General features: G+C 36.1%; 1 protein-coding gene across 1 annotated transcript; it reads left to right on the plus strand.

Moving 5' to 3' along the window:
* The first annotated feature begins 343 nt into the window (after nt 1-343).
* Nucleotides 344-26,424, plus strand: GTF3C3 (general transcription factor IIIC subunit 3). The gene is made up of 18 exons (XM_006215993.4): nt 344-526; nt 1,374-1,485; nt 3,920-4,110; nt 4,624-4,747; nt 6,079-6,270; nt 6,794-6,959; nt 10,412-10,559; nt 11,098-11,170; nt 11,979-12,082; nt 13,051-13,222; nt 15,316-15,518; nt 15,848-15,949; nt 16,582-16,717; nt 18,589-18,826; nt 19,406-19,596; nt 21,160-21,284; nt 23,402-23,554; nt 25,027-26,424. Exons 1-18 carry the CDS (start codon nt 425-427, stop codon nt 25,147-25,149), a joined length of 2,655 nt encoding a protein of 884 aa, XP_006216055.1. The 5' UTR covers nt 344-424; the 3' UTR covers nt 25,150-26,424.
* Nucleotides 26,425-27,594: the final 1,170 nt, after the last annotated feature.

A 27,594-nucleotide genomic window follows, 5' to 3' on the forward strand; every position in this document is an offset into this window, starting at 1 on the left:
GAGCAAACATTGAAAAAAGAAATGTATTGAGAGAGAGTTTTAAAGGAGAATTGAGGGAAATGATGCAGATGACGAGAATTTCCTTTAAGCAATTTTTTTTTCCAATTCCTTAATAAACTTAAGCTGGAGGGCTGAGCCCAGCAGCAAACGATGGATCCGGGCGCTAGGAGGGCGCGCGGAGAGGGTTCCGCCCCCCGCCCGCCCCGTCCACGACCCTGTCCACGCTCATCCCTCCAGGAAGGAGGCGGGGCCAGACGCTCCGGCGGAACCCGAGAGCGGCGGCTGCAGCGCAGGCCGGGCCGGTTTCCCGGGCGGACGCTGGGTCCTTCTTCAGAGCGCCCCGGCGAGGGGTAGAGTCTGGGAGGCGGTGCTCTTCCGTTTGTTTGTCCCCGTTCCTGAAACTGCGTATCAGAACCCCGCAGACATGTCGGGGTTCAGCCCAGAGCTCATCGACTATCTGGAAGGGAAGATCTCTTTTGAGGAGTTCGAAAGGCGGAGAGAAGAGAGAAAAACGCGTGAGAAGAAAGTGAGGAGATGCTAGGCCAGGATGCTCCCCACTGTCTTTTCACTCCATTCGCTTTGATGGGGCGGGCCGAGTACTTCCAGCGGTCTCTTCCCCTCTTTAGGGAAACTTCCGTTCTCACCTCATCCTTGTGCTAAGCTCCTCTTTAAAACATTTCCCCCACCAGAAAGCTTTTGCCTCGATGATAACCACTTCTCTTTATATTGCCAAATAGTACATTTTTTGACTTGAGAGTAACTTACCGCTAGTAGGTTAAATGGGGGGCGTGGGTTAAATGAGGGGCGTGGGAAGTAGAGTTTGGAGTCAGTGTCTGGCTGTAGTCCTAGCTTTGGCACTTTTTGTGACTTTGGGGGAACAGCTCACCTCTCTTCTTTAGGCCTTAGTTTCTGTTTCTGGACGGAGCGATTTGAGCTTCCATTTTTGAGGAATTTACCAATGGTGTGATGTAATCTTCCACAGAAAAAGGTGAACTTTCTTGTCTGTCCGAGGGAAAAGAAAAGCAATTACAGATTTTGAAATTAGCTGGTGGGTTCTTTCCTAAATCATACAACTGATAGTGCCCCATCTCTTTTTATTTGAAAAAAAAAAAAAGGATAACATGTGTAGATGAATGAAATTGTCAAGATTTAAAAAAAAATTTTTTTTTACTATTGACTGATTCAGATTGAAGGATGAGACCTAAGTACTCTGAAATGCTTTGAGAATATTTAAATTTAGATTTCACATACTACATATGTGTTCAGAGCTCAAGTTTTATAGGAATAGAAAATGAGGCCGATGTTCTGTTCTCAACTGGAGAGAGCTAAATGTGCATTCGTTTTTGGACTCATTAATTAATTTTCAATCACAGAATCTTCAGGAAAAAGGAAAGGCATCAACTGAAGAAAATCCAAATGACTCTGAAGTCCCATCATCATCAGGAATTGACTCTACTAAATCTCAGGACAAAGATGTCCAGGAAGGTATGTTAGGATCACTTGCTACCTGCATTAAATGTTAAGGATGCCTAATAGTTTAGTGAAAACATTATTTTTTTTATTGCAGTGGTATTCTGTTGTTGATTGCCTGTTTTATTAGGAGCATAGTGCTTGACTAGATGCTTAGTAAATATTTGTTCAATTATTGAATATGATGATGGTTAATTTAGTGGGTTATTTTCATGAAGAAGTGTTTCAAATTGACATCAGTGTTTGTTTGAGAGCCTTTTAGAATCATTTTTTCTTAAATTGACCCTCTCAGTTGGTTACTAATTCTTCTAAACTATCCTCCCCCAAATTGTAATGACTTATCCTTCTCTACAATGTGGCTTCCAAATCACTTGCATTTTTTAATTGTGAGAGATAAGATAGAAATGTCAGAGTGGATGGCCAGTTGGCTGTCCACAAGGGACCTCACACACAGCATAGGTATCTTGGTATGTTACCTAATTCCAGGATCCAGTCATCAGCTCTATATGACCACGTATTAAATTTGATTAGTGCACCCAGACTAATTAAACTCATGACAGCCTAACTGATGAACTGTTATGCAAGTTTGTTAATTTCTAGTGATCAATATACTTTTCCGGTGATCAGAATACTGATAATAGTTCATGGAATCCATTTACACATGTCAAGTAACCTGGGATGCTAAACTATCAATTAGAATTCAGTTTAGGGTGTGAGGTCTGATTGAGAACTAAATTAAACTTCCTAGTCCAAGACGGCAGAAATAGAGGCTGGTCTTTTCCCCCTTTAAACAAATAAGCCTTTACACACAAAACACACTAGTAGGGGGGAAAGAAAACAAACAAGCTTTATTCCTGCCCCCTTGGAACAAGTAGGGAAGAAAGGGCAAAGAGGAAAGAAATTGGGGTTACAGTTTCTTACTTTGCCAGGCAAGTAGGGTAGAAAAGGGGGGTGAGGTTGTTCTAAAACCTAGGCTTCCTTAGCTGCTCAGGGAAGGAGTTGCTCTTCTATAGTCAAGTCTTTGAGGTGCAACTGTAGTAACAGGCACCATGGGGTGCATGCCAGTTCTCTTACCTAAAACTGACCCTAAGAGGTGGCCATTAGGCCCTCCATAAAAGGAGGGTTAGTTAAATCCAATTCTAGCTCACCATGAGCAGTCAGGCATCCAAGGACTAGATGGCCTCAGCTCAGATAATCCCATCAGTTCTTTTAAGATATAAAGTTCCTGATTTCCCAGGAAGGATTGTCCCAGAACTTTACCAAGATTTCTGGTGAGTGGAACATGTATTCAGTGCAGAAGGGGTCAGTTTTGAAGAAGCTTTGGCAAAGTCTGCTGATTGGAATATAAGGCCACTGGAGTCATTGTCTTTTTCCTCCTGTACACTGATGAATTCCACTGCCAAATTCTTATTCTTGAGCACCTTTCCTACATACTAGACAAATGGGGACTTCTTTTAATTTCATTTTCAGTTCATTGTTGCTGATATAAAAACTCCAGTTAATTTTTGTGTATTGACTTTGTATCTAGGAACCTTGTTAAATTCACGAATTCTGATAGTTTTTGTACATAGAGTCTTTTGGCTCTTCTACATATCATCTGTGAATAATGACAATTTTATTTCTTCCTTATCATCTCTATGCCTTTTATTTCTCTTCCCTTATTACGTTAACTAAGACCACCAGTAAAATATTGAAATGAGTGGTGATAATAGGCATACTTGTCTCATTCCTAGTGACTTTGAATGACTGATCATTGACTGTGTTTGTGGAAAACTTTTTGTAGGCTCTCTATCAAATTAAAGGTATTCCCTTCCATTTCTAGTTGGCTAAATATTTTTATTAGGAATAGGTGTTGGATTTTATCAAATGCTTCTCTGTATCTATCAAGATGATCACATGACTTTTCTCCTTTTTTTGTTACTGTAATAAATTTTACTGATTGATAGTGTTTTATTTTATACATTTCTTTTCATGTTTATTTTGGGTGTTTAGAATTCCTGAAGATGATCATTTTGTTGATTTCATAATAATAATTACTTATTTGTTGCTCAGAATGTGTGGGGCTTTTTTTCATTCTTTTCTTCCATAAATATATTGACTATCTCACTTATCTAGCATCTCTGAGGTTTGAGGTATTTCACAAGTAATAAGCTTAAGAGTTTTTGTTGTAGCTTTCCTAAAATATGTTACATGTCTCTTCTTTAACAGAAATTGACTAACCTTTTTTGATCATCATTGTGAAAGATAATCATTATGAAAAATTATTTTACTGTAGTGATAGCCTCTTCTTTGGTTTGCTTTTGGGAATGTTCATTTGTCTGTGTTTTACTTTCAAATATGGTATTGCTGGGGTAGAAATTTATATTCTAGAAAATACTATTTGTTTTTTCTTTCGACTGCTGAATGTGCTAAAGCTTTTTTTTTTCAACCTCAATGTCTCTTTCTTTAGGAGAGACGTCAGATGGAGTCAGTAAGTCAGTTCACAAGGTCTTTGCTTCCATGCTTGGAGAGAATGAAGACGATGAGGAGGAAGAAGAAGAAGAGGAAGAGGAAGAGGAGGAAACACCTGAGCAACCCACTGCAGGCGACGTGTTTGTACTGGAGATGGTTCTCAATCGTGAAACCAAGAAAATGATGAAAGTAAATTCTTCTTATTTTGTTGTTTATAAACAGAATGTAAAAATGTGACATAGAAATAGAAAAAGAATCTTTAAATTATACATATATCCTGAAATAATCAAACAATAAGAAAGGATATTCTATGAGACAGCTGCTATTACTGGTTTCTTATGTTTCATTTTGAAGATTGTTTAAATGTAAAACCTTAATTATTGTGTGTGTCAAAATGTATGATGGTTTTGCTATTATAAGTTCCGATTGTAACTTGATACTGTTTTAACCAAGTTCATTCTGAGTAAATAAATTTGAAAGAGTGAGAATCTTCAGTAGATTGCATCATAAATCTCCTGGCATATAAATCCATTTTGCAGCACCCAGATCTAATTTGTTCTAATTAGTAATTTAGTAATTCCTGACCAGTTTAATTTTTGCTTTCTTTAATAAATATTGTGCTGTGCTTTGAACTTTCTACTGTAGAAAAGATTTTTGGTTTGTTTTTATTTTACTCTAAATGTCAATTTTTGTTCTGTACAGGAGAAAAGGCCTCGGAGTAAACTTCCCAGAGCTCTGCGAGGTCTCATGGGTGAAGCCAACATCCGCTTCGCGCGGGGAGAACGTGAAGAGGCGATACTGATGTGCATGGAAATCATAAGACAAGGTGTTTTCCGTGGGGATTACTGACAGTAGCAGTTTAGTGATCTGACTTAAAACAAATGGAGGAGCACCTCACTGTGCTATTTGGAAAATATATTCAGAAGCTTGGAGGTGATTGTGATCACAGTGATTTGCCACTTTTCACACTGAGTAGGAGTCATTACCAAGAAAATGAAAATAACAGAGTATGAGTCAGTGAAATATCATTAATATTTATTGAACTCATAAAGGCTTCTTTTTTGTTTTTATTTGTTTGTTTTTTAATGTTTCATTTTAGGGGTTTTAGGCTTTTGTAGTATTAGTCTTTTTAAAATGTGGCAAACACATGTTAAAACCGTTTGAAGAGTATTCTTTTTCTTCCATTTTTGAAATCAGACAGTGTTAGATTATTATAATCTACTTTTTGGTAAAAGATACAATTTATACTTGTCATCTTTCCATTAAACTGCAATCGTGGGCATATCGAAGGATAGCTGCAGAACTGACTTTTTGACTAATCACTTACATTATTTTGCTTTCCTGATTGTTGCCGAGGGATTCCCTGCATAATGGTTTGGGTAGTTGTACTACGGTGAACTTTAAATTTTTCTTTTCACTATTTTCGCATTTCCTTTCATTTAGACTAAGGTCCTTTTAGAAATCTTGTTATAAATTTCCTGGATTATGCATAAGAACAATTTGAAGACAGTGCTTTTTCACCCCATCAGAAATTAAATTAACAGACTTTTTCCTTTAGGGTATTTTGTTTTGTTCTACTTTTCAGTATTATCTGTTCTTTTATTTCAGTTTATAATTAAACAAATTGTTAATTACCTTTGATTTTAATACCTTGTAATCTTAGAACCTCATTTCAGAAACATTATTTCAGGAATGTGAATTAAATGCTCACTTTGGTAATCTTGGGTTTAGGTGCACTTGGTATCCTCTGTCCATTCATTCTATACTCCTCGGGGTGGGAGCTGGGTCATGAAGCTTTATCCCCACTGGTGTAGCTGGTGCTCAGTGGGATGAACTTACTGAGTTAGTGAGCCATGTTTAGCCTTAGCAGAGGGAGATTTTCATGAGGAGGGCATGGTAGAGAGTAGGGTTTTTCATGAAATTACACTTGCTTAGAGAAAAGAATGCTTTTAAAAATGCCAAAAATATATGAAAATATACTAAAGCAAGTATAATCTACTGTGTATTCTAAATTCCATTAAGTGGTTTGTATAATTTTGCTAAATTTACTTAGAAAGAAGTATGAGAGAAAGGATCCATAGTTTGAACCATGGAATTGACATCAGCTTAAGCCTCTTCCCTCAACCAATGCAATTTGTTTCTTTATATTTGTTATAGCTCCTTTGGCTTATGAGCCATTCTCTACTCTTGCTATGATATATGAGGACCAAGGTGACATGGAGAAATCACTGCAGTTTGAGTTGATTGCTGCACATTTAAATCCCAGTGACACTGAAGAATGGGTTAGATTGGCAGAAATGTCCCTGGAACAAGACAATATTAAGCAGGCTATATTTTGCTATACAAAAGGTAATTAAAATGTTTTTCTCATTTTGTTTGATAAGATGTTATATAATAGGTTTTTTGATGATTGTACTTGCTATTCTGGGGTGATGTTTATTGAAATATATTTACTCCTTATATTCTGTTATACCAGAAGTAAGTGTTTGGGGTCCCTCTATTTTCATGTTTATCAGCAACTTTATTTAATTGTGAGCTAATACAGCAAAAAGTTGGTAGAACAAAAAGTTGGTAGGACCTTCAGTTTCCCACTGAGATCAGGGTTGGTTCTAAGCTGTTCCTTGAGGGTTAATGTTAACACTACAGTGACCAAATGAAGGTTAATATTGAGATTCGGGTTCTATTTGGTCTTGGGTCTGTCCTAGCTTACAGTTCCTGTGAAGGTAGATTTATTCCATAATAACCCACTTGGTTGCATTGGAGAATTGGTTTAGAGTGTTTAATAGATTTTCTAAAAAATGGGTCACACCCAGATACCATGAACCCCTTTTTATGATAAATGTATAATTTATATTCCTTTTTTTCTTTTTAGCACTTAAATATGAACCTACTAATGTCCGTTATCTGTGGGAACGATCAAGCCTTTATGAGCAGATGGGAGATCACAAGATGGCAATGGATGGTTATAGGCGTATTTTAAACTTTTTGTCTCCATCTGATGGAGAACGATTTATGCAGTTGGCTAGAGATATGGCAAAGTAAGTTTGAAGTGAAATACCATATAGAAATATTCTTATTAATCATCTTAGAAATCAAAGCATATATTTGAAGTAGAATATACGTTTCATTGAGGTTCGAGGAAGTGTTTTACTTCCTTTGTTTTATTTTGTGCTTAAATATAGAGGGTTTTTTCCCCCATTACTTTTCTGTTTCCAAGTCAGCTGTGTGACTGTTTTAAAATTTTTGAATATACAGTTACCTTTCACATGCTCAGAAGTTTAAAAATGGAGCATGTTCTGAAAGGATGACTAGGTTCCCAGGTTTCTGTAACTTAGTTGAAGTTATGTCCACTTGCAGTAAATTATTTACTGCAAATATACTAATGAAACGTTTGTGATTGGAGATCTTCTGTAATCATTTTATCTTTAGCCTATGCTACAGTAACATTTTAAGATGAAAATTTTTCTTTAGAGTTGGCACATGCTACCAGCTATGGTATATATTTTATTCTAAAATATTATGCCCAAATGCATTCTCTTCTCTGTTATGCTGTACAGTGAAACAAAGCAGGGAACATTTTGGCTATAAAATTCCTTGTGGTATCTTTCTCTTCTGGGATATCTCTTATTACAGTATTTCAGCCTAAGATTAACCATCTTGATCTGGATATCTTAGGTTAACCCTATTCCATGGCCATTGTCATGAAGATGCTTAGCTGTGAAACCACCCATTGTATTCCCAAGGATGGGTTATGTAGGAATACTGGAAGCATTTATAGGAAATTTGTTGAGGAGCAGCAACCCTAAATTGATCCTTGTTGTGTATGATGAGCATTGAGGATCTTCCCAGGTTTCTTGCTTTTAGTCATATCTCTCACTGTCATGCTGGTTTGCCCACAGGCTTCTGCTTTATGAACTGTTAGATGGCCTGTGATAGTACATTTGTTTTCTACTTGCATTACTTATAATCTTGTTGGGAAAGGGTGGTGATGAACAGTTCTGCCACTGCTGCAGAAGTCTTTCCTGCATTGAATTCTGTTACTGTAACTTCTGATTGATTAAACCTTCTCTCATTCCCTACTTTTGCTCTAGAAATAGTTATTGAATGTAAGTTATGTGCTAGACACTGTACAGGGCACCAGGAGATTCAGGATTGAATGAGTTTTTAAATTCTCTGCCCTTGTGGAGCTTTCATTCTAGATGGGAGAGACAGGCAATAAGCAAATAAACAACTAAGTATGTAGTATATTAGATGTTGATAAGTGATATTAAGAAAAATGAAGCAGGGGAGGGAGGTGAGTTGAGGACTAGGAGTGTGTTATTTTAAATTGGGCGTTTAGAGAAGGACTTAACTCTTTGTGTTATGGTCATACTGATCTGGATGTGAACGGAAGGAGATACGGGAGTAGATATTAGGGAAGACTGTTGTAGGCAAAGGAAATGGCAAGTGCAAAGGTAAAAAGTGTCCAGGAAACAGCATGGATGCTGAGGTTTAAGGGAAGGATAGCAGGGGGCAATGTTAGAGAGGGATCAGGAAAAGATTCCTTGGTCCTTGTGGGTCATTGTAAAGGCTCTGGCATTTAATCTGAATGAGTTTGGAAGCCATTGGAAGAGTGGTTTGATCTTACTTAAATTTTAGATGCATCAATTCTGGCTGCTCTTTCGAGAATAGATTAAGTAATGGTAAGGATAGAAGCTGAGAGAATAGTCAGGAAATTATTGCAGTAATCTATGGAAGGGGTGAGGTAGCTTGGACCAGGGGAGAAGCAGCAGGAGGTGGTGAGAAATAATCAGATTCGGGATGTATTTTGAAGGCTGAGCTCTCAGAATTTTCTGATGTGTTGGATATAAGTGTGTGTGTGTGTGTGTGTGTGTGTGTGTGTGAGAGAGAGAGAGAGAGAGAGAGAGAGATGGGGAAGGGGGGTTGGCCCATGAAGGAGTAGAAACAGAGAAGGAAAGAGTTCTGAGAATTAAACCCTGAGGAACTAGTGTTTAGAAGTCAGGAAGATGAGGAGGAAACAGCAGGGAGACTGTAAGGAAATGGATAGTGAAGTAGGAGGAAACTAAGAGAAAACGATATTCTAGAATTTTACTAAAGAAAGCCCATCAAGGAGGAGGGATGGCCATCTGTGTGAAATACTGCAGATAGGTCACAAAATGAGGACCAAGTATTAACACTGGAGATGGGTGTAGAGGGTGGAGTCCTGGGGGATAGGCAGCTCTTTGGAGAAATTTTTTAGGGGTGCAGATGAATGGGGAGGTAATTGGAATGGATTGTAGGAGTAAGAGATGATTTTTAAGTTGGAGAAGATTATAGTATATTTATATTCAGGTGGGAATGATCCACAACCAGGGGAGATACTGAAGATTCATAAGAGAAGGGACAGTTCCTTGATCAGTAACCTTGAATAGATTGGAGGGAGTGGGATCTAGTTGGGGACTGGCCTTACGATAAAAGGAGAAGGTGGAAGATATGGCCATGGGTATGGGTAAGTAGATAGATGTGTTGGGAATATGTGGAATGTCTGATTTGATTCTCTTTGTAAAATAAGAAACGAGTTTATCAAAGAGTGAGGACGGGAGAGTGCTGGAGGTTTGGAGAGGAGAAGATGTGAAATAGTTGTCTAGGTCCTTGAGACCTTGCTGCCCCACAGACCGGAAGCATGTGCATCACCTGGGAGCCTGTCACAAGTGTAGAATCTCAACTCTGCCCAAGCGCTACTGGATCAGAATATGCCTTTTTATAAGATTCACATTGATTTGTATGCACATTCAAGTTGGAGAAGTACTGGGCTAGGTAACTGTAGTAAGATTGGTGATCAGCACCATGGGCTCACTTGAGGGTAATGGTCATTAATTTAGAGTGAGTTTCATCAGCATGGTCAGCTGGGCAGGTGGAGGTGAAGGCATACTTGGATTACCCAAGGTTGGAGTTTCATCAGATGATTTTGATAGAGGGAGAGAGGGGCAGGAGAACTGAGATGCACAAGACAGTAATTGTATTGTTGGGGTTTTTTTGTTTTGTTTTTTTTGTAGATTCCACATATGAGCAATCTCATATGGTATTTTTCTTTCTCTTTCTGGCTTACTTCACTTAGAATGACATTCTCCAGACAAGACAGAAATTGTAATGCTGGGTCATGGAGAAGGAGGAAAGAGAGGACAGGAAGGGTGCAGGGACAGTGAAAAAGTGGTAGGATCAATGCTTAGTGGATCCCATTGAAGCAGAAGAGTTGTTGGTATTGGCTTACAGAGGGAGTGAGCTAGAATGTGTGAGGTAGTGTTGGGAGAGGGAGATGTTATGATGTTGTTATAATGACATGGCACGTTTTCCTCTGGATTAGCTCTGATTATGATTTTAAAAGTTTTTCCTCCTCTCAAACTTTAAGAAAATGAAAATCATAGTTAATCGTTAGAGAGTCTAAGTAAGAAAATGAATTTTGTGATTAACGTAAGTAAACACTCGTCCATTTTGTCATTTATTTTTTTAGGAGTTACTATGAAGCCAATGATGTTACTTCAGCCATTAATATAATTGAAGAAGCGTTCTCAAAGCACCAGGGCCTAGTCTCTATGGAAGATGTTAACATAGCAGCTGAACTGTACATTTCTAACAAACAATATGACAAAGCTTTGGAGGTAGGAACACTTGCGTGTTTCTCTGTTAGGTTTTGAGCATGTTTCTGTGTTCTAGAAATTCCTCGACAATTCCTTATTTTCGTTATATATATTACATTACTTATATTCTAAATTGTATACTTAAGGTCCATGTGAAAACAGATTTAGATTCTCTAGTAATCCCATATGAAGTAAAAAATGTAGTTGCCACATGAGAAAAGCTGTTGCCGTCATCACAGGTGGTAGATCTGCCCTTCAAGGTCGCAGGACTCAGCAGCCAGTCTACTTGCTATGATTCATTTCTTAATCTTTTGGGAAAATTAGATTGGTTTGATACAGAGAAATTGTATATCTTCAGCTGAGCATTAGTTAATGTGATATAAAAACATTAATTAATGTTACCGTGGCTCCTTATTTTAAAGAGACAAGATGTTGCTTTTTATAGCTCATTTATATGTTGTAAGGATTATCTGAATTAACTGTTCAAATCTTTGCATTGTGAAGAGGTTTTTCATACATACCTATTGTATTATTTCCTCCCCCCACCCTATTCTTTTAGGTAATTACAGATTTTTCTGGAATTGTGCTGGAAAAAAAAACTACAGAAGAAGGCACTTCAAAAGAGAATAAAGGTTGTAGTTTCCTCTGCACAGGAGAGTGCATAATCATCGCTTTTTCATAATGTGGCATCTTGAAATTGATGGTTAATTTTCTCATGACAAGTTATCCCAAGAAGCATTTTTTTCTTAGAGAGATTTCATGTCTTTTTCTTGTGAATATTCACTCACAGATAATCTTTAAAAAATTTTTTTCAGTCCATTTTATTTTCCAGTGCATCCCTTTGAACTTGGCATTTGTAACTGACCCACGGTTTCTTTAGTGCTGTGTGAAAAAAGAATGAGTTACTGAGCAGCTTATCAAAAAATTTAGAACTACAGCATTTTACTTTTCAAAAAGGGCTTAAAATGCTCTTTACTAGTTTATTTCAAACTTAAGCATTGAAAAACTAAAATTCTACTTCAAACTTAAGCATTTACAGACTTAAGCACACTATTACTTTATCCCTTTCTCAGCCCCTTGTAGTGAAGACTAAAAAGAGGCTTTGGAACTCAAGAAGAAAAAAGAGAAAGTTCATGTATCCTCATTTGTCATTTTTGTCCTTTAAGTTCTTTGCAGTTTTGATAGGTGTGGGAGTTTATGTCGGTTTGGAATAAGTGGATAAGGTAGTAGGAAAAGAATAGGAAGGACAATTTCTATCGAAGCGCAAGCTGAAGGGAGTGTAAGAACCTAGGGCTAGAGCTGGCCAAGCTTAGAATTGACAGTAGAATCACTTGCTTTGAGTGAAATAAGTGAAATCTTACATAGAAGAGACAGTGTGCTTCATTTGCCCCACCTTTTAAGATTACATATGGAAACTTTTTGTCTGTGTCTAATCCACAGCTGGTGAGAATGTTACCTGCACTATACCTGATGGTGTGCCAATAGACATCACGGTGAAGCTGATGGTCTGCCTTGTACATCTCAACATCCTCGAACCACTTAATGTAAGTAACATTAAGATCTGTACTGGAGATACTTCAGACCAAATCCACAGTGTTTTCTTGAGATGACAAGAAATTATAAGTTGACCCTAGATTTTACATTTCTTCATAACCAGGACATCACAATAAGTCAAATTATCTTTGTGTGCATGTGTTATAAAAGCTAAAACTGTTTGGAACTGGGCTTGTAATAGTTTGCTTTTCTTTTAAAATGAGAATAATCCAGAGATCAGAATTTGAGATTGGGCCTTTTAGACAATTGACAATTTCTGACAGCTATTCTCTTTTGTAGACTTTGGTCTAAGTATTTCATTGAATAAAAAAAATGTGTTTGGCATTGACTTTGCAGACCTTAGGATAAAATATTGACCAAAATACACAAATCCCTGTCCTCATGGATCTTTTGGTCTAACGGGACTAGGTAGATAATAAATAAAATAAGTATGTAAAGTACAGGATGTTAGTTGGTGATAAGTGCTCTGGAGAAAAACCGAGACGACTAGAGAATATAGGATGTGGGAGGAGTTGCCACTTTAAGTAGAGTGGTCAGGAAAAGCCTCCCCCCGAAATGACATTTGAATAATGACTTGAAGGTTGTGAGGAAGCGAGCCCAGCAGGTACCTGAGGGAATAGCTTTCCAGAGACACCAGCCGGCACAGAGGCCCGGAGGCATGGGTGTGGTAGACTTGTCAGAGGAAGAGCACAGGGGTCAGCTTGTCCTAGCTCCGGCAAGGCCTGCCTTGTAACCGGCCTTCAGAAGTCATGTGCTGAATGAGTGAATGATGGCAGTATGAGTTTCTTTTAGTAGTGATACAGAAATGAATTAACAATTATTATTTAAAGCTGTTTTTATGAAGCCTTGCTCCTTTTAGACTTGCCTTAGATGACTTGTATATAAGTTGAAAGAAATATAAGTAGATGTGTGTCCTCGTAATGAATGTTTGACTTCAGGCTGTTATTTTGGGGTCCAGCCTCTCTTGACGACACTTGTGGAGCAGAATCCTGAAGACATGGGGGACCTCTATCTAGATGTTGCTGAAGCTTTCCTGGATGTTGGTGAATATAACTCTGCGCTTCCCCTCCTTAGCGCACTCGTCTGCTCTGAAAGATACAACCTTGCAGTGGTTTGGCTTCGACACGCAGGTAATCCTTTTTGTGGGAAGAAGTTTTAATCACATAAGCAGGCAAAAACTTGCTTCCTTAAGATGGTAATAATTATTATAAAATACTAATGTCTTAGTGAAAGTATTTCTGATTTCAGAGTAGTTTTTTGAAAGTCAGTATTTTAAATTGTCTTGGTTCACCACTAAGTGATTTTCCCTCACTAATGCTTTGGAAGAATGATTCACATAATGGTACCAGAGTGAAGTAGAAGGACTAATATGTTCCAGTTTAAAAATACCATAATTACCTGTCTTTTACCTGTCTCTTAACCATGGGCTCTGGTTCCTGGTAGTAGACTGTCAGACTTAGGGTGCAATCTAATTTTTGAAGAGTTTTTATGGGTTTATATTTGTTATTTTGAGAAAAAAGTTAATGTATTTTCAGTTTCCTTTGAGCTGAAAATATGTTTAAGATTGGGTTTTATCTGTAATTTTATTTCATTGCGTCTAAATCCACAGTAATATGAAATAAATCATTTAGTGTAGAAGTAGCAGCTTAAGAAAAACTAAATCTCTTACAGAAATGTATGAAAGCCAAAAATCATATGATAGGATTTTTTATTGAATCAACATAAGAGATGCATTGAAATTTGAATAATCTTGTTTAAAATATTGGATGGTGGCAGAAAGTTCTAATAGTTAAACTATTACACAGTGGCAGAAAGTTCTCTATAACTAGAGGAGCATTAATTGACATTTTGGGATATTTTGGGACATATCACAGATACGAAATGTCAAAGAGAGCACTTAATGATTAAGGTAACACTTTACTGTTAGGATGAGTAAACATAAATTCAAATGTAATGCCATCGTAAAAAGTCACACTATTTGTAGTATTTGCATTTTAAAGACACGAACAAGGAGTTGGAGTTTTTATTGCCTTCCATAAAGCTGTGGTGTGAAAGTGCTCCTGTTACTAATAGTAGATATTATATAAATCCTCTTTAATTGTGAACGTGATGCTGATGAAGGCTTCTTCCGTTTTGAGCCTGTGCAGCTTGAGATGAGTGGAAGGTAAAACCTCAGAATCATCTTCTGATTACCAAAGTTAACCTAAAGATGATGGTCAGGAGATATTTGAGAAATTTGAGATTTGAGAAGACAGTTGGAGGTAAAATACCGTCTTAGGAGATCATGGCAGTGAAAAAGGAAAGAGGTGAAAGGGCGTAGACTAGCGCTGGGGTCTTAGGGTGGAAAGAGAAATCTTGCAGGAATTCATCTTCAAGTTCAGATGATAAGACTTAATGGCTGATTGGCATAAAGTGTGAGGAACAGGGCCCAGTAGCCTCGCTTCTGAAAACTTATCTTTAGGAAAGAGTTGAGTGAGGTGAGAGGAGGTAGTCTGTATTGGAGATCATGAAACTTAGGAGCCTTACAGTTAACAAAAGTGAGCAAAGTGGACAAGTACGAGGCCTGGGGTCGGGTGAGCACTGGAGAGCCCCGTCTAAAGGGTGCTGCTGTTTCTCAGCATGGCTGTGCACCGTGTGGAAATGGGGGACCCACTGTTGCCAAATCCAGATTTTTCAAAAGAATTCAATAGCTGGATTTCATAAAAATCCTAATTCTTTAATATATAGACAGTTTATTGTTTTTAACAGAACTGTGGCCTAACAAAGCAAAGGTGTGGGTTAAATTGGTCTACCAGTTTGTGAACTCTGGCTTATATACATAAAGGTGTTTAATGCAGTGTTATTTGTTTGTATAAAAATTTGGAAATAAGCTAAATGTCAAATAGTATGGTTAAGTAAATAATTTAATTGAGTATTGTAACCATTCAAAATGCCAGTGATGACATGGGAAAATGTTGAAAGTATAATCCTAAATGAATAAGACAGAACCCCAACTTTTATATATGTACTGATTACATCCTTGTAGCAATTTGAATTAAGATTGATTAATCAGTAGTTAGAGATTAGAAGGGATAATTGTTTTAAGATACTGGAAATATGCATACATTCTTTTTTGTTATAGTTTTTAAAATTGCTGTAATATTTCTTTTAAAACGGAGAAATAATTTTGGCCAGCTCACACATCTGTAGTTCGTATTAATGCTTTGTTTTAACGTCCTCTCAGAGTGCTTAAAGGCCTTAGGCTACATGGAGCGTGCAGCGGAAAGCTATGGCAAGGTAGTTGACCTGGCCCCTCTTCATTTGGATGCGAGAATTTCGCTTTCCACCCTCCAGCAGCAGCTGGGCCGCCCTGAGAGAGCTCTGGAAGCCCTGGAACCAATGTATGATCCAGATACTTTAGCACAAGACGCAAACGCAGCACAGCAGGTAGGCTGGGTGACACAGAAGGACGTTTTTCTCTTCTGTATTTTAGAACTTCTTCTTCAGTTAAGGATGGCTCTACAGCTTATATCCAAGTTTTATTTTAGTCTATTAAATTCAGTGTTTTTGAAAAATGATTTTGAATCTTAAGTTACAGGAACTCATTAGACATTGTAATTCATTGTTCCTAAAACACTGGATTTTAATTATTGTGAGAGAGCATAAAGCAAATGTTCTTAAGGTTTGGTTTCTAGGACGGAACTTTTCTATGCAGACAAAACAATTTACAACAAAGTAATCTTGTCATGCTCATTATCATGTGCTTCTTTACTTAGGAACTGAAGTTACTGCTTCATCGTTCTACTCTGTTGTTTTCACAAGGCAAGATGTATGGTTATGTGGATACCTTACTTACCATGTTAGCCATGCTTTTGAAGGTGGGTAATGATCTTTCTTTTTATTAGCCTTGTTGACTTTTTAAATGTTTAGAATTTGGTTTAAACATAGATTATAGCTATTTTGTAACTCTCTTTTACTCTGTTAAAGTCAGACTTTTAAAGTGAATGTCAGATAAAGACAAAACACTTAGAAATTAACAGTATGTAATTGAAAGTTCTACATGAAACTGTATAATGGACTATAAGATGATAAAATAAAATCTTTGCTGGTACATATTTAGAAAAGTGAGAACCGTTGTATCAGTTATTGGCCTGGTGGACACTACTATGTGCCAAAATTGTTCACTTTGCAAACATGTTTTCCAGGTATGACATCCTTTCTGAGTCTGGCTTTTTTTGCAGGGAGGTGGTTGTGTGTGAGTGTGTGTGTATGTGTTATAAATTTAATGTGAATTGCCTTCCTTTTTCTTATTAAGGTAAGTAATGTGACCCAAATTCCTTTGGTAAGAGAAAAATAAGTGTATTTATTCTCTTTTAGGTGTTTATATGCACAATGATTTGGTCTTTTTTCTTTACTAAAGCAGCTTTCAAGTGCACTGGTGGTACTTGTGTCCCATAGATTTTCTTTAATAAAGTATGTACTGAATCTCAGATTATCATCTTTAATTCAGGTAGCAATGAATAGAGCCCAAGTCTGTTTGATATCCAGTTCCAAATCTGGAGAGAGGCATCTCTACCTTATTAAAGTGTCGAGAGACAAAATATCAGACAGCAGTGATCAGGAGACAGCAAATTGTGATGCAAAAGGTAATTAATTTCTTTCATTTCATTTCATATGCTTTATTGCATAAAACTTGACTAAGTTGAAAAAAGACATGAAGTAACACCTGACAGTGATCTAGTTGAAAATATACTCTTTTTAAATAAAATGATATTTTCTAAATCCCTCAAGTAAAATAAATGCATTTGGTATTTCTAAAAATGAAAGAAAGAAAAGCTGTATGTAATTACTTTAGTTTTAAAAAATTAAACAGCAGGCATCTGCTTAGATCTTTCTGTGAAAAAAACTAAAACTTTAAATTTTGACATTTTAAGAAGAAAATATACCCTACTTTAAGAAATTTGTGAAGATTAGATGACAATACAGATTGCTTTATTTGTCTGGTCACTTCAATTACACATATTCTATCCTCTGTTAAATTCATTTTTGACAAATGTAGGAATAGTCATGGAAACTCTGAAAATAAGTTGCTTTGACTCTATCTCAAGTCATATGACTTTAAAAGCCATCTATTTTTAGCTGGAAAAGGATCAGGTATGTTCGGGTAACGTTGTTACTCAGAGAACTTTGGAAAAGACCTAGGCTATAAACTGGAGAAGTCAGTCTGGCAGAAAATTATTTCATTGTTAATTAATTCCACAGATATTAATTAAATCATTGTTACAGGCACGGCCGTGTGCAATGGACAGGGTTTTAAAATCCAGAAGAGCTGAAATCTCTGTAAGCACAATGTAAGGACATAAGATAAGCCAAGTGTTGTGGGGGAAGAGAATCAGAGGAAAGTTACGGGGTCTCAGCTGCTTAGAGCCCTACCATCTCTCCAGTTCACTTGTTCTGGGCTTTATCCCAATGGCTTCTGCCTGCAAATATGTATTTTGGACTATGTTTCCTTAGGTTGTGTTTTTTTCTTCATCTGATGCTGCCTGTTTTCTCTTTCAGTATTTCCTCATTTCAGGTCCATTGTAGGTTTTTCTTAGGCTCATAAGGTTTGGTTTTGTTTGTTAGTTTCATTATGGTGGGGATCACATTACACTGGTGCATCATAACATAATCCAGGCCTCTTTATGTCACATGCATCTCAGTACTCTGATTGTTTCACTTAACATTCTCTCATGTTTTGTTCCGTTTGTAGCTCTTATAGTTAAAGAATGTGTGCTATTTCTTTGGATAGCAGTTCCATAATTTATTTAGTCATTGTTATTTTTTGATTATATAGTTGGTGCCAATAATTTTCTTTTATAAATAATACTGTAGTGAGCATGTTCATGTCTATAGATTTATTCATATTTTTGACTAGTTGTTTAGGATAGATTCCCAGAAAGAGAGTAACTGGGTTGAAGACAGTAAAAAAAAATTTCTGGCTTTTGATATTTCTCAAGGGCTATAAAAAGGAGGTTTCTTACAAACAAATAAGGAAGAGAAGATTGTTAAAGCAAGAGAGAAATTCTGAGGCAGAGAGAAGAAAATTACGATTATAAGAAGATCAAGAACAATTTGAATCTCAAAGCATGAATTTGAAGTCCTTTGCTGAACAAACATTTGAATGCCTTGGATCTGACCTCAGTCATGGAAAGCATGCTCATCCTGCCCTGGAGGAGCGTGTACTCCTAGCTAACACTGAGAAACACAAGTGAGGTAGCTGGCCTTTATAGAGAAGAGATCAGAAGTAAGAATTACCTGGGACTGCAGATTGTTAGGCAGACAGAGCAGAAGGTGGTGACTTTGAGGGATGTAAACAAGCAGCTGCCTCCTTCTCTTCATTGCCAGAAGGATGTTGGCAAGAATTTAATCCCATCAGGAGTATGGTTTTTAGTTTACTTTCATGTGAATTTTTCTTTCTAATACTGCTATTTCTGGAAATGAACTGTCTAACTGGTTTTCATTGGTCTCATTTTAGCAATATTTGCTGTACTCACGAGTGTCTTGACAAAAGATGACTGGTGGAACCTTCTGTTGAAGGCCATATACTCCTTATGTGACCTGTCCCGATTTCAAGAGGCTGAGTTACTTGTCGATTCTTCATTGGAATATTATTCATTTTATGATGACAGGCAAAAACGCAAAGAGCTAGAATACTTTGGTCTCTCTGCTGCAATTCTGGACAAAAATTTCAGAAAGGCATACAACTATATCAGGTGATTTTCCAGTAACTTATTTTGATTAGATTCTTTGATAAAGCATGTATATTTATTTTGACTTAGTCTCCCATTCTGAAGAATCAGTAAACTGTTTATTTTAACTCTCCTGTTGCTTACTGATTAATTCAGGTCATTGGTGGTTCTCAGAGGCAATATATGAGAGCATGTATTCTCATGTACTTAACCTATGTGCCTCAGTCTCCCCACTTATTTTGATAAAACTAACATCATCATACCACCACCCTAAAGGATTGTTGTTAGGGTAAAGTGAGTTATTATGTATAATGCCTTTTAACAATGTCTGGTACACATTATTGTTGTTATTCAATGTTCATTGTACTGCAGCTGTATTGGGCAGGGAGAAAAAAGGTGAAACTTAAACCACTTGATTCTGTTTTTTTGGTTTAAAAATTTTGTTGAAAAGCAGAAACAAGATGTAGAAATAGATCTCTACCCTTGTTGAGGCATGGTACATTTCAATGTTGGTAGGACAGCACTGAAGGGTTTCAATCTTAAAAGTCAGGAAGATTCATTTTTTCATTATTTTTTATCCTCACTGTCTTTCTGCAATTTTAGGATAATGGTAATGGAACATGTCAATAAACCCCAGCTCTGGAACATTTTCAATCAAGTTACCATGCACTCCCAAGATGTAAGGCATCATCGCTTTTGTCTCCGTTTAATGCTGAAAAACCCAGATAATCATGCCCTGTGTGTCTTAAATGGACACAATGCATTTGTATCTGGTAGTTTTAAGCATGCCCTTGGTAAGTGTCTTGGCACATGACTTTGTCTACCTCCCTCTGCCTCAATTTCATTATCTCTAAAATGGAGATAATAATTGGACCTACCTTGTAGAAATTTGTGAAAATTAAATGAGGTAATATAAAATACTTAAAATAATGCCTGGCAAATATAATAAGTTGCTGTGTTTGCAATAATGGTAATAATTAATATTTATTTTTCTTATGATGCTTTGGTTTCAAAAGGCTAAAATAAGTCTTGTAATTCACTTTACATGTCAATAATTCTCCCTGCTAAGACTTGTTTGTTTTTAAAATAATTTCATTAATTATGGATGCTATGCTACCTGATTTTAATTTGCTGTAGTAACAAAAAGGGACTTAAAATTTGCTGATAGTTCACCTTTAGGAGATAAGTCTTTATATCAAGATTTATTTGCATAGTTCTTACTAAGTCTAATTAAATGTAGGGAAAACTCATTGATCATTTATAGGAAATTTCTGTAATATCAGAAGCAAACAAGTACAAAAATACCTAACCAAATGTTTAAACTTAAAATGAGGCACGGATCTCCTACTGCTTAAGAGCTAGTATTGCTAAATTCACTTCTGGATATACTGTGATTTACCTATTTAATACTAAAACTATTTAATGGGTTTTTTTTGTGTATGGCTGCTGTTTTTATAATTGTTCAGCTAGTAATCTTGAACATCAGGTGTTGAAACTTTCCTTCACTGTGTGTGCTTCTTGAATTGTTAGCTTATATTAAGAAAATATAAAATAGAAATTTTATTTTATTTTCCTATATTTAGAAATTTTATACAAGGCAAAAATAAATGGCAGTCTACCATCTGTGCTACTAAAGAGATTTTGCAGTGCTGTGCCTTCTGGAATAGAAGTTTTTTTTTAAGATATAGATCACTCCTTTATAAGAAATATTTGCTTAAACTCCCCTATCTCATATGGTTAGGCTTTAGACATGAGATAATTACATATATAGAATACATGGAATTCACAAAACCCTGAACTCTTATTTTATTATTAGATACATTTAGCTCTTCTCAGGAAAAACAAAGTAGTTGCTAGAATTCAGAAAATAACACCATAATCTGAAAAACAAAATAAAACTATATTTTTTTACCTACATGATCTGTCACAGTTGAATTTATATGACAGGTCAATTAATTTTACAAAAGAATTTACCAGAAGACACATTTCCCTGTTGGTTTTTAAATAGATTTAAGATCATAAGATAGATACATGATCACAATTGATATATTGTTTTTTTTGGAAGTATTACTCTACATGGAAATGGCTGTGTCTAAAAGAAAGTTACTTTTAGTTACTTATATTTAATCTCATGGTCAAGATACTTTCACAGGTAAATCTTCCTAATTTTGTTATTTGTTATACATTATTATAAATTCAAATGAATGTGCATCTGGTGGGTATTTTAGAATGTACACCTTGCATATGTTAAAATAACAGTAATATTTGTTTAGCTTGAAAATATATTTGAGTAAGTGTTGAAGAAATAAGGGACAATGTTATTGCCACACCATCTGACATCACTGCTCATTTTTCAGGACAGTATGTGCAAGCCTTTCGCACTCATCCCCATGAACCTCTCTATAGCCTCTGTATAGGCCTAACTTTTATTCATATGGCATCTCAGAAGTATGTATTAAAGAGACATGCTCTTATTGTGCAGGTAATTTCCTTGGATTTCTCATTACTTGATTTTATGTTCCTTAAAAATACTTAATGCTTTTGTTATCCTGCTTCAAAAGTAATACCTGCTTAGTACACATGTTGGGAGTGTCCGACACCTACCCTGTGTTCAGCACTCGTGGATCAACATCCAGTGGGGCTCGTGGCTCAGATTTACACAGCATATAGAAAGGGTAGACAGCCAGATCATAAGAGGGGAAGACACAGGCAGACCCTTGAATCCTGTGCAGGCTTCCTTATACTGTGGAGCCTTCTAGGTCCTGAAGATTTTTAAACTAGTTTTTAAAAATACAACATTATGTTATACATACAGTAATATATGAATATGTGCCTGTGTGCCTGTGTGACTTACATCATCACAGAGAACTGTTCTTTTAAAGTTTTCTTAGTTCATGTAGGTGGCAGTTTGTTGTACTAATCTCTGTTTTTGTGTGTATTAAACATTTTCCACTAAAAACTGTTTCTAAAAAGCAAGTTTTATTATAAATAGCATGATTCTTGGATTGTTTTAATTTCTTATGAGTCTATTCATGCTATAGGACTATAATTAGTTTTCTTTTGCACAGCTTAAAAAAAAACTAGTTTCATATGTTTTACTGTCTTCCTACCTTTATATCATACCACAGGAGTAAAATCATGTCTCCTTACTTCTACCTTTATTTAGTATTATTTAGGCATTATATACTTGGGCCTTTTAATGATTAATATGATAAAAATGTTTGAATTGTAACATTAACATGTTATTGTAACAAAAACATGTAACTTTTTTTTGGTCATTTTTTGGGTAATTTTTTATATTTGATGATTCATAGTACCTAAGAATAAAACAGCTGCCCACGTTACCTAGTACTTTATTCACTAAATATTTGAATAGTCTTTCAGTCGTGAGGGATATTACCCTCCTAAATTTGTTAAAAATTTCATAAGATGCTGCAGGTAACTCCTATTATTGTATCAGAAGACCTACAATTTCCTTTGGGTTGTGGCAATACTCTTTCTTTCTCAGATTTTTATCTTTAAATGTTTCATTTTTAAATATGAAGATTTGATATTTCTCTGAGATTAACAGTTTGTCTGCTGTTACTTAACAGAATTATGTTTTTCAGTGGAGTAGAATTCATATTCATGTACACAAATGAGTTTTTTTATTATGCAGGAAGTATGATTTGTTTATTGAACATAATTATCTTTATTCCTAAAATTCATTAATTCTGAGGAATTTCTTATTTTTTATTAATTTTATTTATGAAGCAAAATTTATGGCCATTTATTACATAGCAGATCATCCAGGGAATAACTGCATTTTATTTTCTATACACACAAATTAATTGATGTACTCTTAATTCTTAGGTAATGTATTTATTTAATTACTTGCATAAAATACTTGCACTTTGCAATTTATAGCTTTCTATGCATGATAAAAGTTGAAACTGCATTAAGGGCGAAGTGAATACAGGAAGAGGCAAAGAAGCAAATTGCTTTTTGGACTCTGTGACACACAGGGAGCCTGAATCATCACAGCTATGCTCTGAAGTAATCAGCTTCTCCATAAAGCCTTTGAGTCAGAAGCTTTCAGGGGGACAAAAGATCAAGTGTTTTTAGGTTAAGGGGCTGTTAAGGTTCTGAGAGGTATATGAAAGGTAGCATTTACCCAGAAAGGTTAGATTTACTCAAGTGAATTTGCTCCTGAGGAGGAAACTTTCTAAATTATCATTATAAGGGCTTGGATTTTATATTTTGTTCAAGCTTTCAGACATGCATCTCAAACCAAAAAGGTTACTTGGCTCCTAATGCCACAAAAGCCAACTTGAAACCATAAAAAGATATATCCTACTTGCTTACAGATTATGGACCTTAACAGCTAGTTGTAATAGTTAGCTTTATTTTCTGTGAATTCCTTTGTCCTCAGTGTATAAACATCTCCTCTTCACACCTTTGAAAGAGATCTGGACTACACAATGATAGGACACTACATTACAGACATATGTTCTTTTAGGTTGGGACTATGTGTTTTAAAAAATATTTTTATTTCTACCACTTGGCAGAAACTTATCAAATGAGTGAATATTGAATTATTTATCTTGCTCTTTTTGGCAGGGCTTTTCCTTTCTTAATCGATACCTCAGTCTACGTGGGCCTTGCCAGGAATCATTCTATAATTTGGGCCGTGGCCTTCACCAGCTGGGGTTGATTCATCTTGCAATTCACTATTATCAGAAGGCCCTGGGGCTCCCTCCACTTGTGGCAGAGGTATGTATGATTTACCTTAAAAAGTGAGGAGTCACTTCATTTCATCTATAGATAAGTGCTGTTAGCTCCGGGTTGTGGTCCAGATAGTGAAACTAATTATAGCTTATATATTAAAATGTACTTTTCCCTTATTGAATGCAGTTATGTAATTATGTTCGGCAACAAGTAGTTCCTTGACATCCTGACCGTGTAATCTGATCAGCAACCATGTGGACACGTGTAACTTGTGGTTATGACCATTTCAGTTTCCTAAATAGTCCCTGTGGTTTACAGGTGTGAGCTGCTAGACAGGAAGTCTGAGTATTGAGAAAATAGCCATTATTCATTTTCAAGCTCAAGTGTAACAAACATTTCTTCATAAAGATGAGAAACCAGTAATTTAATGTAGTTTAGTTTAAGCTAATGTAATATAGGTGAAGTGTTGCCAATGCTATGATAATCTGTTTAAAGTCTAATTTTTACTTTAATTTCTGAAAGAAAGTGTATATTATTTTTTTGAGTTGCACTCATAATTACCACATTCTCTCACAACTGTTTTCTATTATTCTTGTTCAATAAGCAAATGCATACATATTTTATAGTTATTCTGATGAAATATATACACTTTTGTGTTCTTTATTTCATAAATACCTTTATGTATTGCTCCTTAAGTTTTACAGGTATCATTTTTCATTCTTACAGATGTTTTTTTCAGTTGTCCAAAATTTTGTTTGGGGAAAATTAGAAACATAGATCTAATCTACTCCATTGAGTTCATTGCCTTGTTATTTAAGTAGGAAAAAAGGTAATACCATTCATAAAGTAAGCATTATAATCAATTTGGTGTTTGCCTTCCTAGACCTATTCTTGTATATGCCTTTCTGTTATATAGTACAGGTATTTTTTGCTGATCTGGTCATTTGTTATGATTTTTCTTTTTTTTTTTAACATTCAGAAGTCTTACATTTTCTGTGAAGTCGTATCAATCTTTCTTTTTTTCTTTTTTAAATGGGGTACTGGGGATTGAAGCTAGGGCCTTGTGCATGGTAAGCACGTGCTCTTACCACTGAGCTATACTCCCTACCCCCAACCTTTCTCTTTATAGTTTCTATTTTGCTATTATACTTAGAAAGACCTTTCCTACCCAAGATTATATTATTATTCAACGATGTATTGTTTTTTCTTTTACGGTTTCATTTTTTTACTCCTAAATCCTAATTCATCTGGAGTTTATTCTGCCATGGCTTGTGGGAGAGACTTTTCAACTTACTGATTAGACATTTTGAAATAGTTGATGATACAATTACTATAGTGATGAACTGACTCAACATTGTCTGATAAAAATTTAGATCCAAGGTATATGTCTAGTTTTATAATTTTTTTTAGTATAATGAAAATTGTTAATAAATTTTGAACACTTATGAAACTGTTTATTTGCTGTAAAATTGTCCTGGTTGTCAGTTTGAAATATAACTCATGTATTTTTCCCCCAGGGTATAGAAGCTGACCAGTTAGACTTACGAAGAGATATTGCCTACAACTTGTCTCTCATCTATCAGAGCAGTGGGAATGTTGGGATGGCTCAAAAGCTTTTATACACTTACTGTTCTATATAAAGCCCTCTGCTGGGAAAGGAGCCTTGGGCAGCTGTGTGCATGGACCAGTATTTTCTGTCTCAGGACTTACTATTAACCCAAAATGGAAATGATAATTTCAGAATTACCTATTTCATTTTTAATATGTGATAATGATCTTTTGGTAGATAAACAAAACTATAATTTCTACAAGAACTTTTACATTGTTTTGTCATTTTCCTTTACCATTTTTTGGTAAGTTGTCCCTCAAACTGAAGTGGATGATATTAGCCATTGAGCCAGCATGAAGTTGAATACACTAAGTTTTTCTCACATCGTTTATTTATCTGGGTATTTAATACTATATATCAGACACCTGCTATGTTCCAGGTACTGTGATAGATGTTTGGAATACAATAGTAAGATAGTTACCTTCCAGTGCAATTCTTCAGATACAGACCTGGAGCATATATTTATTTGAAAGAAATGTTGGTACATTTTTATGTACACCATTGTTGTCAGTCATCCATTTCTTAGTGCCCTGTCACCTGGGCAGTTTTTCAAATACATAGAAGAGAGGGTTGCTTAGTAAAGGAAAGACAGATTGGGACTCTTTCTGATCTCAACACAATTGTGTAACTTAATTACCTCCTTTAAAATTATTTTAAGTGGTTATGTGGTGGGGAGACAGGTAATGGAGTTAATCTTTTACTTTTTACCTACATGTATCTTAGCTATATAGACTGAGACCTGAGATGCTGGGCTTAACTCCAAACACCCTGCTCTGAGGCAAATAAAAAAAACTCATCATCAGTGTTTGGCTTTCTGACAGAAAAATAGAGAAGAGCACTCTGTGCAGTAATGCGCCCTGATAGAACACTGGGGAATTGTATGTGTGGAGGGAAGTGTTGCCGACAAAGTGAAAAAGGATAAAAACCCTTTACTTACCTCAGATGTTGTGTATTCTTGAGTATAAGGTAACAGTACGTGTTAGATACACTGTTGGTTTAATAAGAGCTTTTTAGAGTTTCTTTTTAACAAATGCTATAATAAATGTGCATGTAGATTATAAGACCCAGTCCAACTGTGGGAGGAAGACAAATACGAGACTTTGGATCAAAGAAGTACAGTGGGGCTTTGTAGGCATTCTGACCACTATTTACACTTAACCCATAACTTTGTAGCTGAGAGAAGCAGAATGTGTTCGTAGTAAGTAAGTAAATGTATAGTGTACTCTGTATGTATGTGTGTGTACATATGTGCTTATATAGAATTTAAATAAATTTCATTTTTTATAATTAAATCAGTCATTTCATATGCTTATATGTATTTTATTTCATGCCATTTGCAGGTATTGATAAAGCTAACCGCTGGAGTAATAAGATAGATTTGTGTCTTGGAATCCTGTGGAACTGAGTATTCTGTGTTCAGAGTTTCTCTCTTGAATTAAACTCACTGGGCTGTAACTCCAGTATCTGCTAAATAGTCTTAGAGGACACAATAAATCTCTCTGGCAGTCTTCTAAGAGAAAAAGTTGGTAATGGCATGAGTTTTTTTAACATTTAAGATCAAAGCTGCCATTAGCTCAGTGTTTCCTGTGCTACTACGTGCTGAGTACAATGCCAGATGTTTTAGATACATTATCTCTGATTTTCTCAGAGAATCACCTGCGAGGTAAGTGTTACTGTTGTTGCTATCATCCCCATCTTATTAACGAAAGATTAAATAGCATGTTCGAGATCACTAGCAAGCTACTCCTTGCTCAGAGATATTCCTTTGGAGGAATACACTTGCTCCAGTTTAGAGTAACCACATAAAAATTGAGCATTAAGTTTAAAGAAAAAGGAGATGAGCAGTTGTTTGTATTTTCAGGCCTTCCACCTATTAAAAGCCCTTGTAGAAAACATCTATTGGGGTGTCTTTTAAAAAGATGATAATTCACATCCTTCCATCCGTGGGGTCCTGACACCTGCTTTGTTAAAGCCATGAGGTTCTTTTCTTCTGGTCTCAGTTGATTCAGCAGGGAACCTGTTCCTGAATTAAGCTGGGCCAATCAAGAGTTTGCACCCTCCTTCTCCGGGAATTTTAGAATTGAGATGAAGCCTTTCTGTGGGACTGGAACTTGAGAGCTATGAGAACTTTTTCTGCCTTCCCTTGTGGCCCAACTAGCAGTTAACCCATTGCGTTGAGAAAACGCCTGTGCACTGAGAGAAGCAGAGATGAGGGATGGAGAGAGCACTCCCGGGGTCCCCGGGGATTTCCCCGTTTTCCATTCCCATCCTTTCTAAGACTCTTCTTTCCCTCGGGTTCTTTCTACAAGATATCCCCTATTCTGTAACAAATTTCACTTTAAAGTTTACACTAGCTTGAATTTTTCTCTTTATTTGTGCCCCAAAGTCCTGACTGATCTGTGAATACTCCAGCTTCCTTTTCATTTAGCACTCATGCTTTTTAACTTTTTTCACAAGAAGGAAGTTTGTAGCAACC

The sequence above is a fragment of the Vicugna pacos genome, chromosome 5 (genome assembly GCF_048564905.1).
Source record: "Vicugna pacos chromosome 5, VicPac4, whole genome shotgun sequence".
Taxonomy (NCBI): Eukaryota; Metazoa; Chordata; class Mammalia; order Artiodactyla; family Camelidae; genus Vicugna; species Vicugna pacos.

Coding starts and splice junctions, on each gene's coding strand:
- GTF3C3 (XM_006215993.4), top strand. CDS start 425: ATGTCGGGGTTCAGCCCAGAGCTCATCGACTATCTGGAAGGGAAGATC. Junction 1,486..3,919: donor GGACAAAGATGTCCAGGAAG/GTATGTTAGGAT, acceptor CTCTTTCTTTAG/GAGAGACGTCAGATGGAGTC. Junction 21,285..23,401: donor GACATGCTCTTATTGTGCAG/GTAATTTCCTTG, acceptor TCTTTTTGGCAG/GGCTTTTCCTTTCTTAATCG.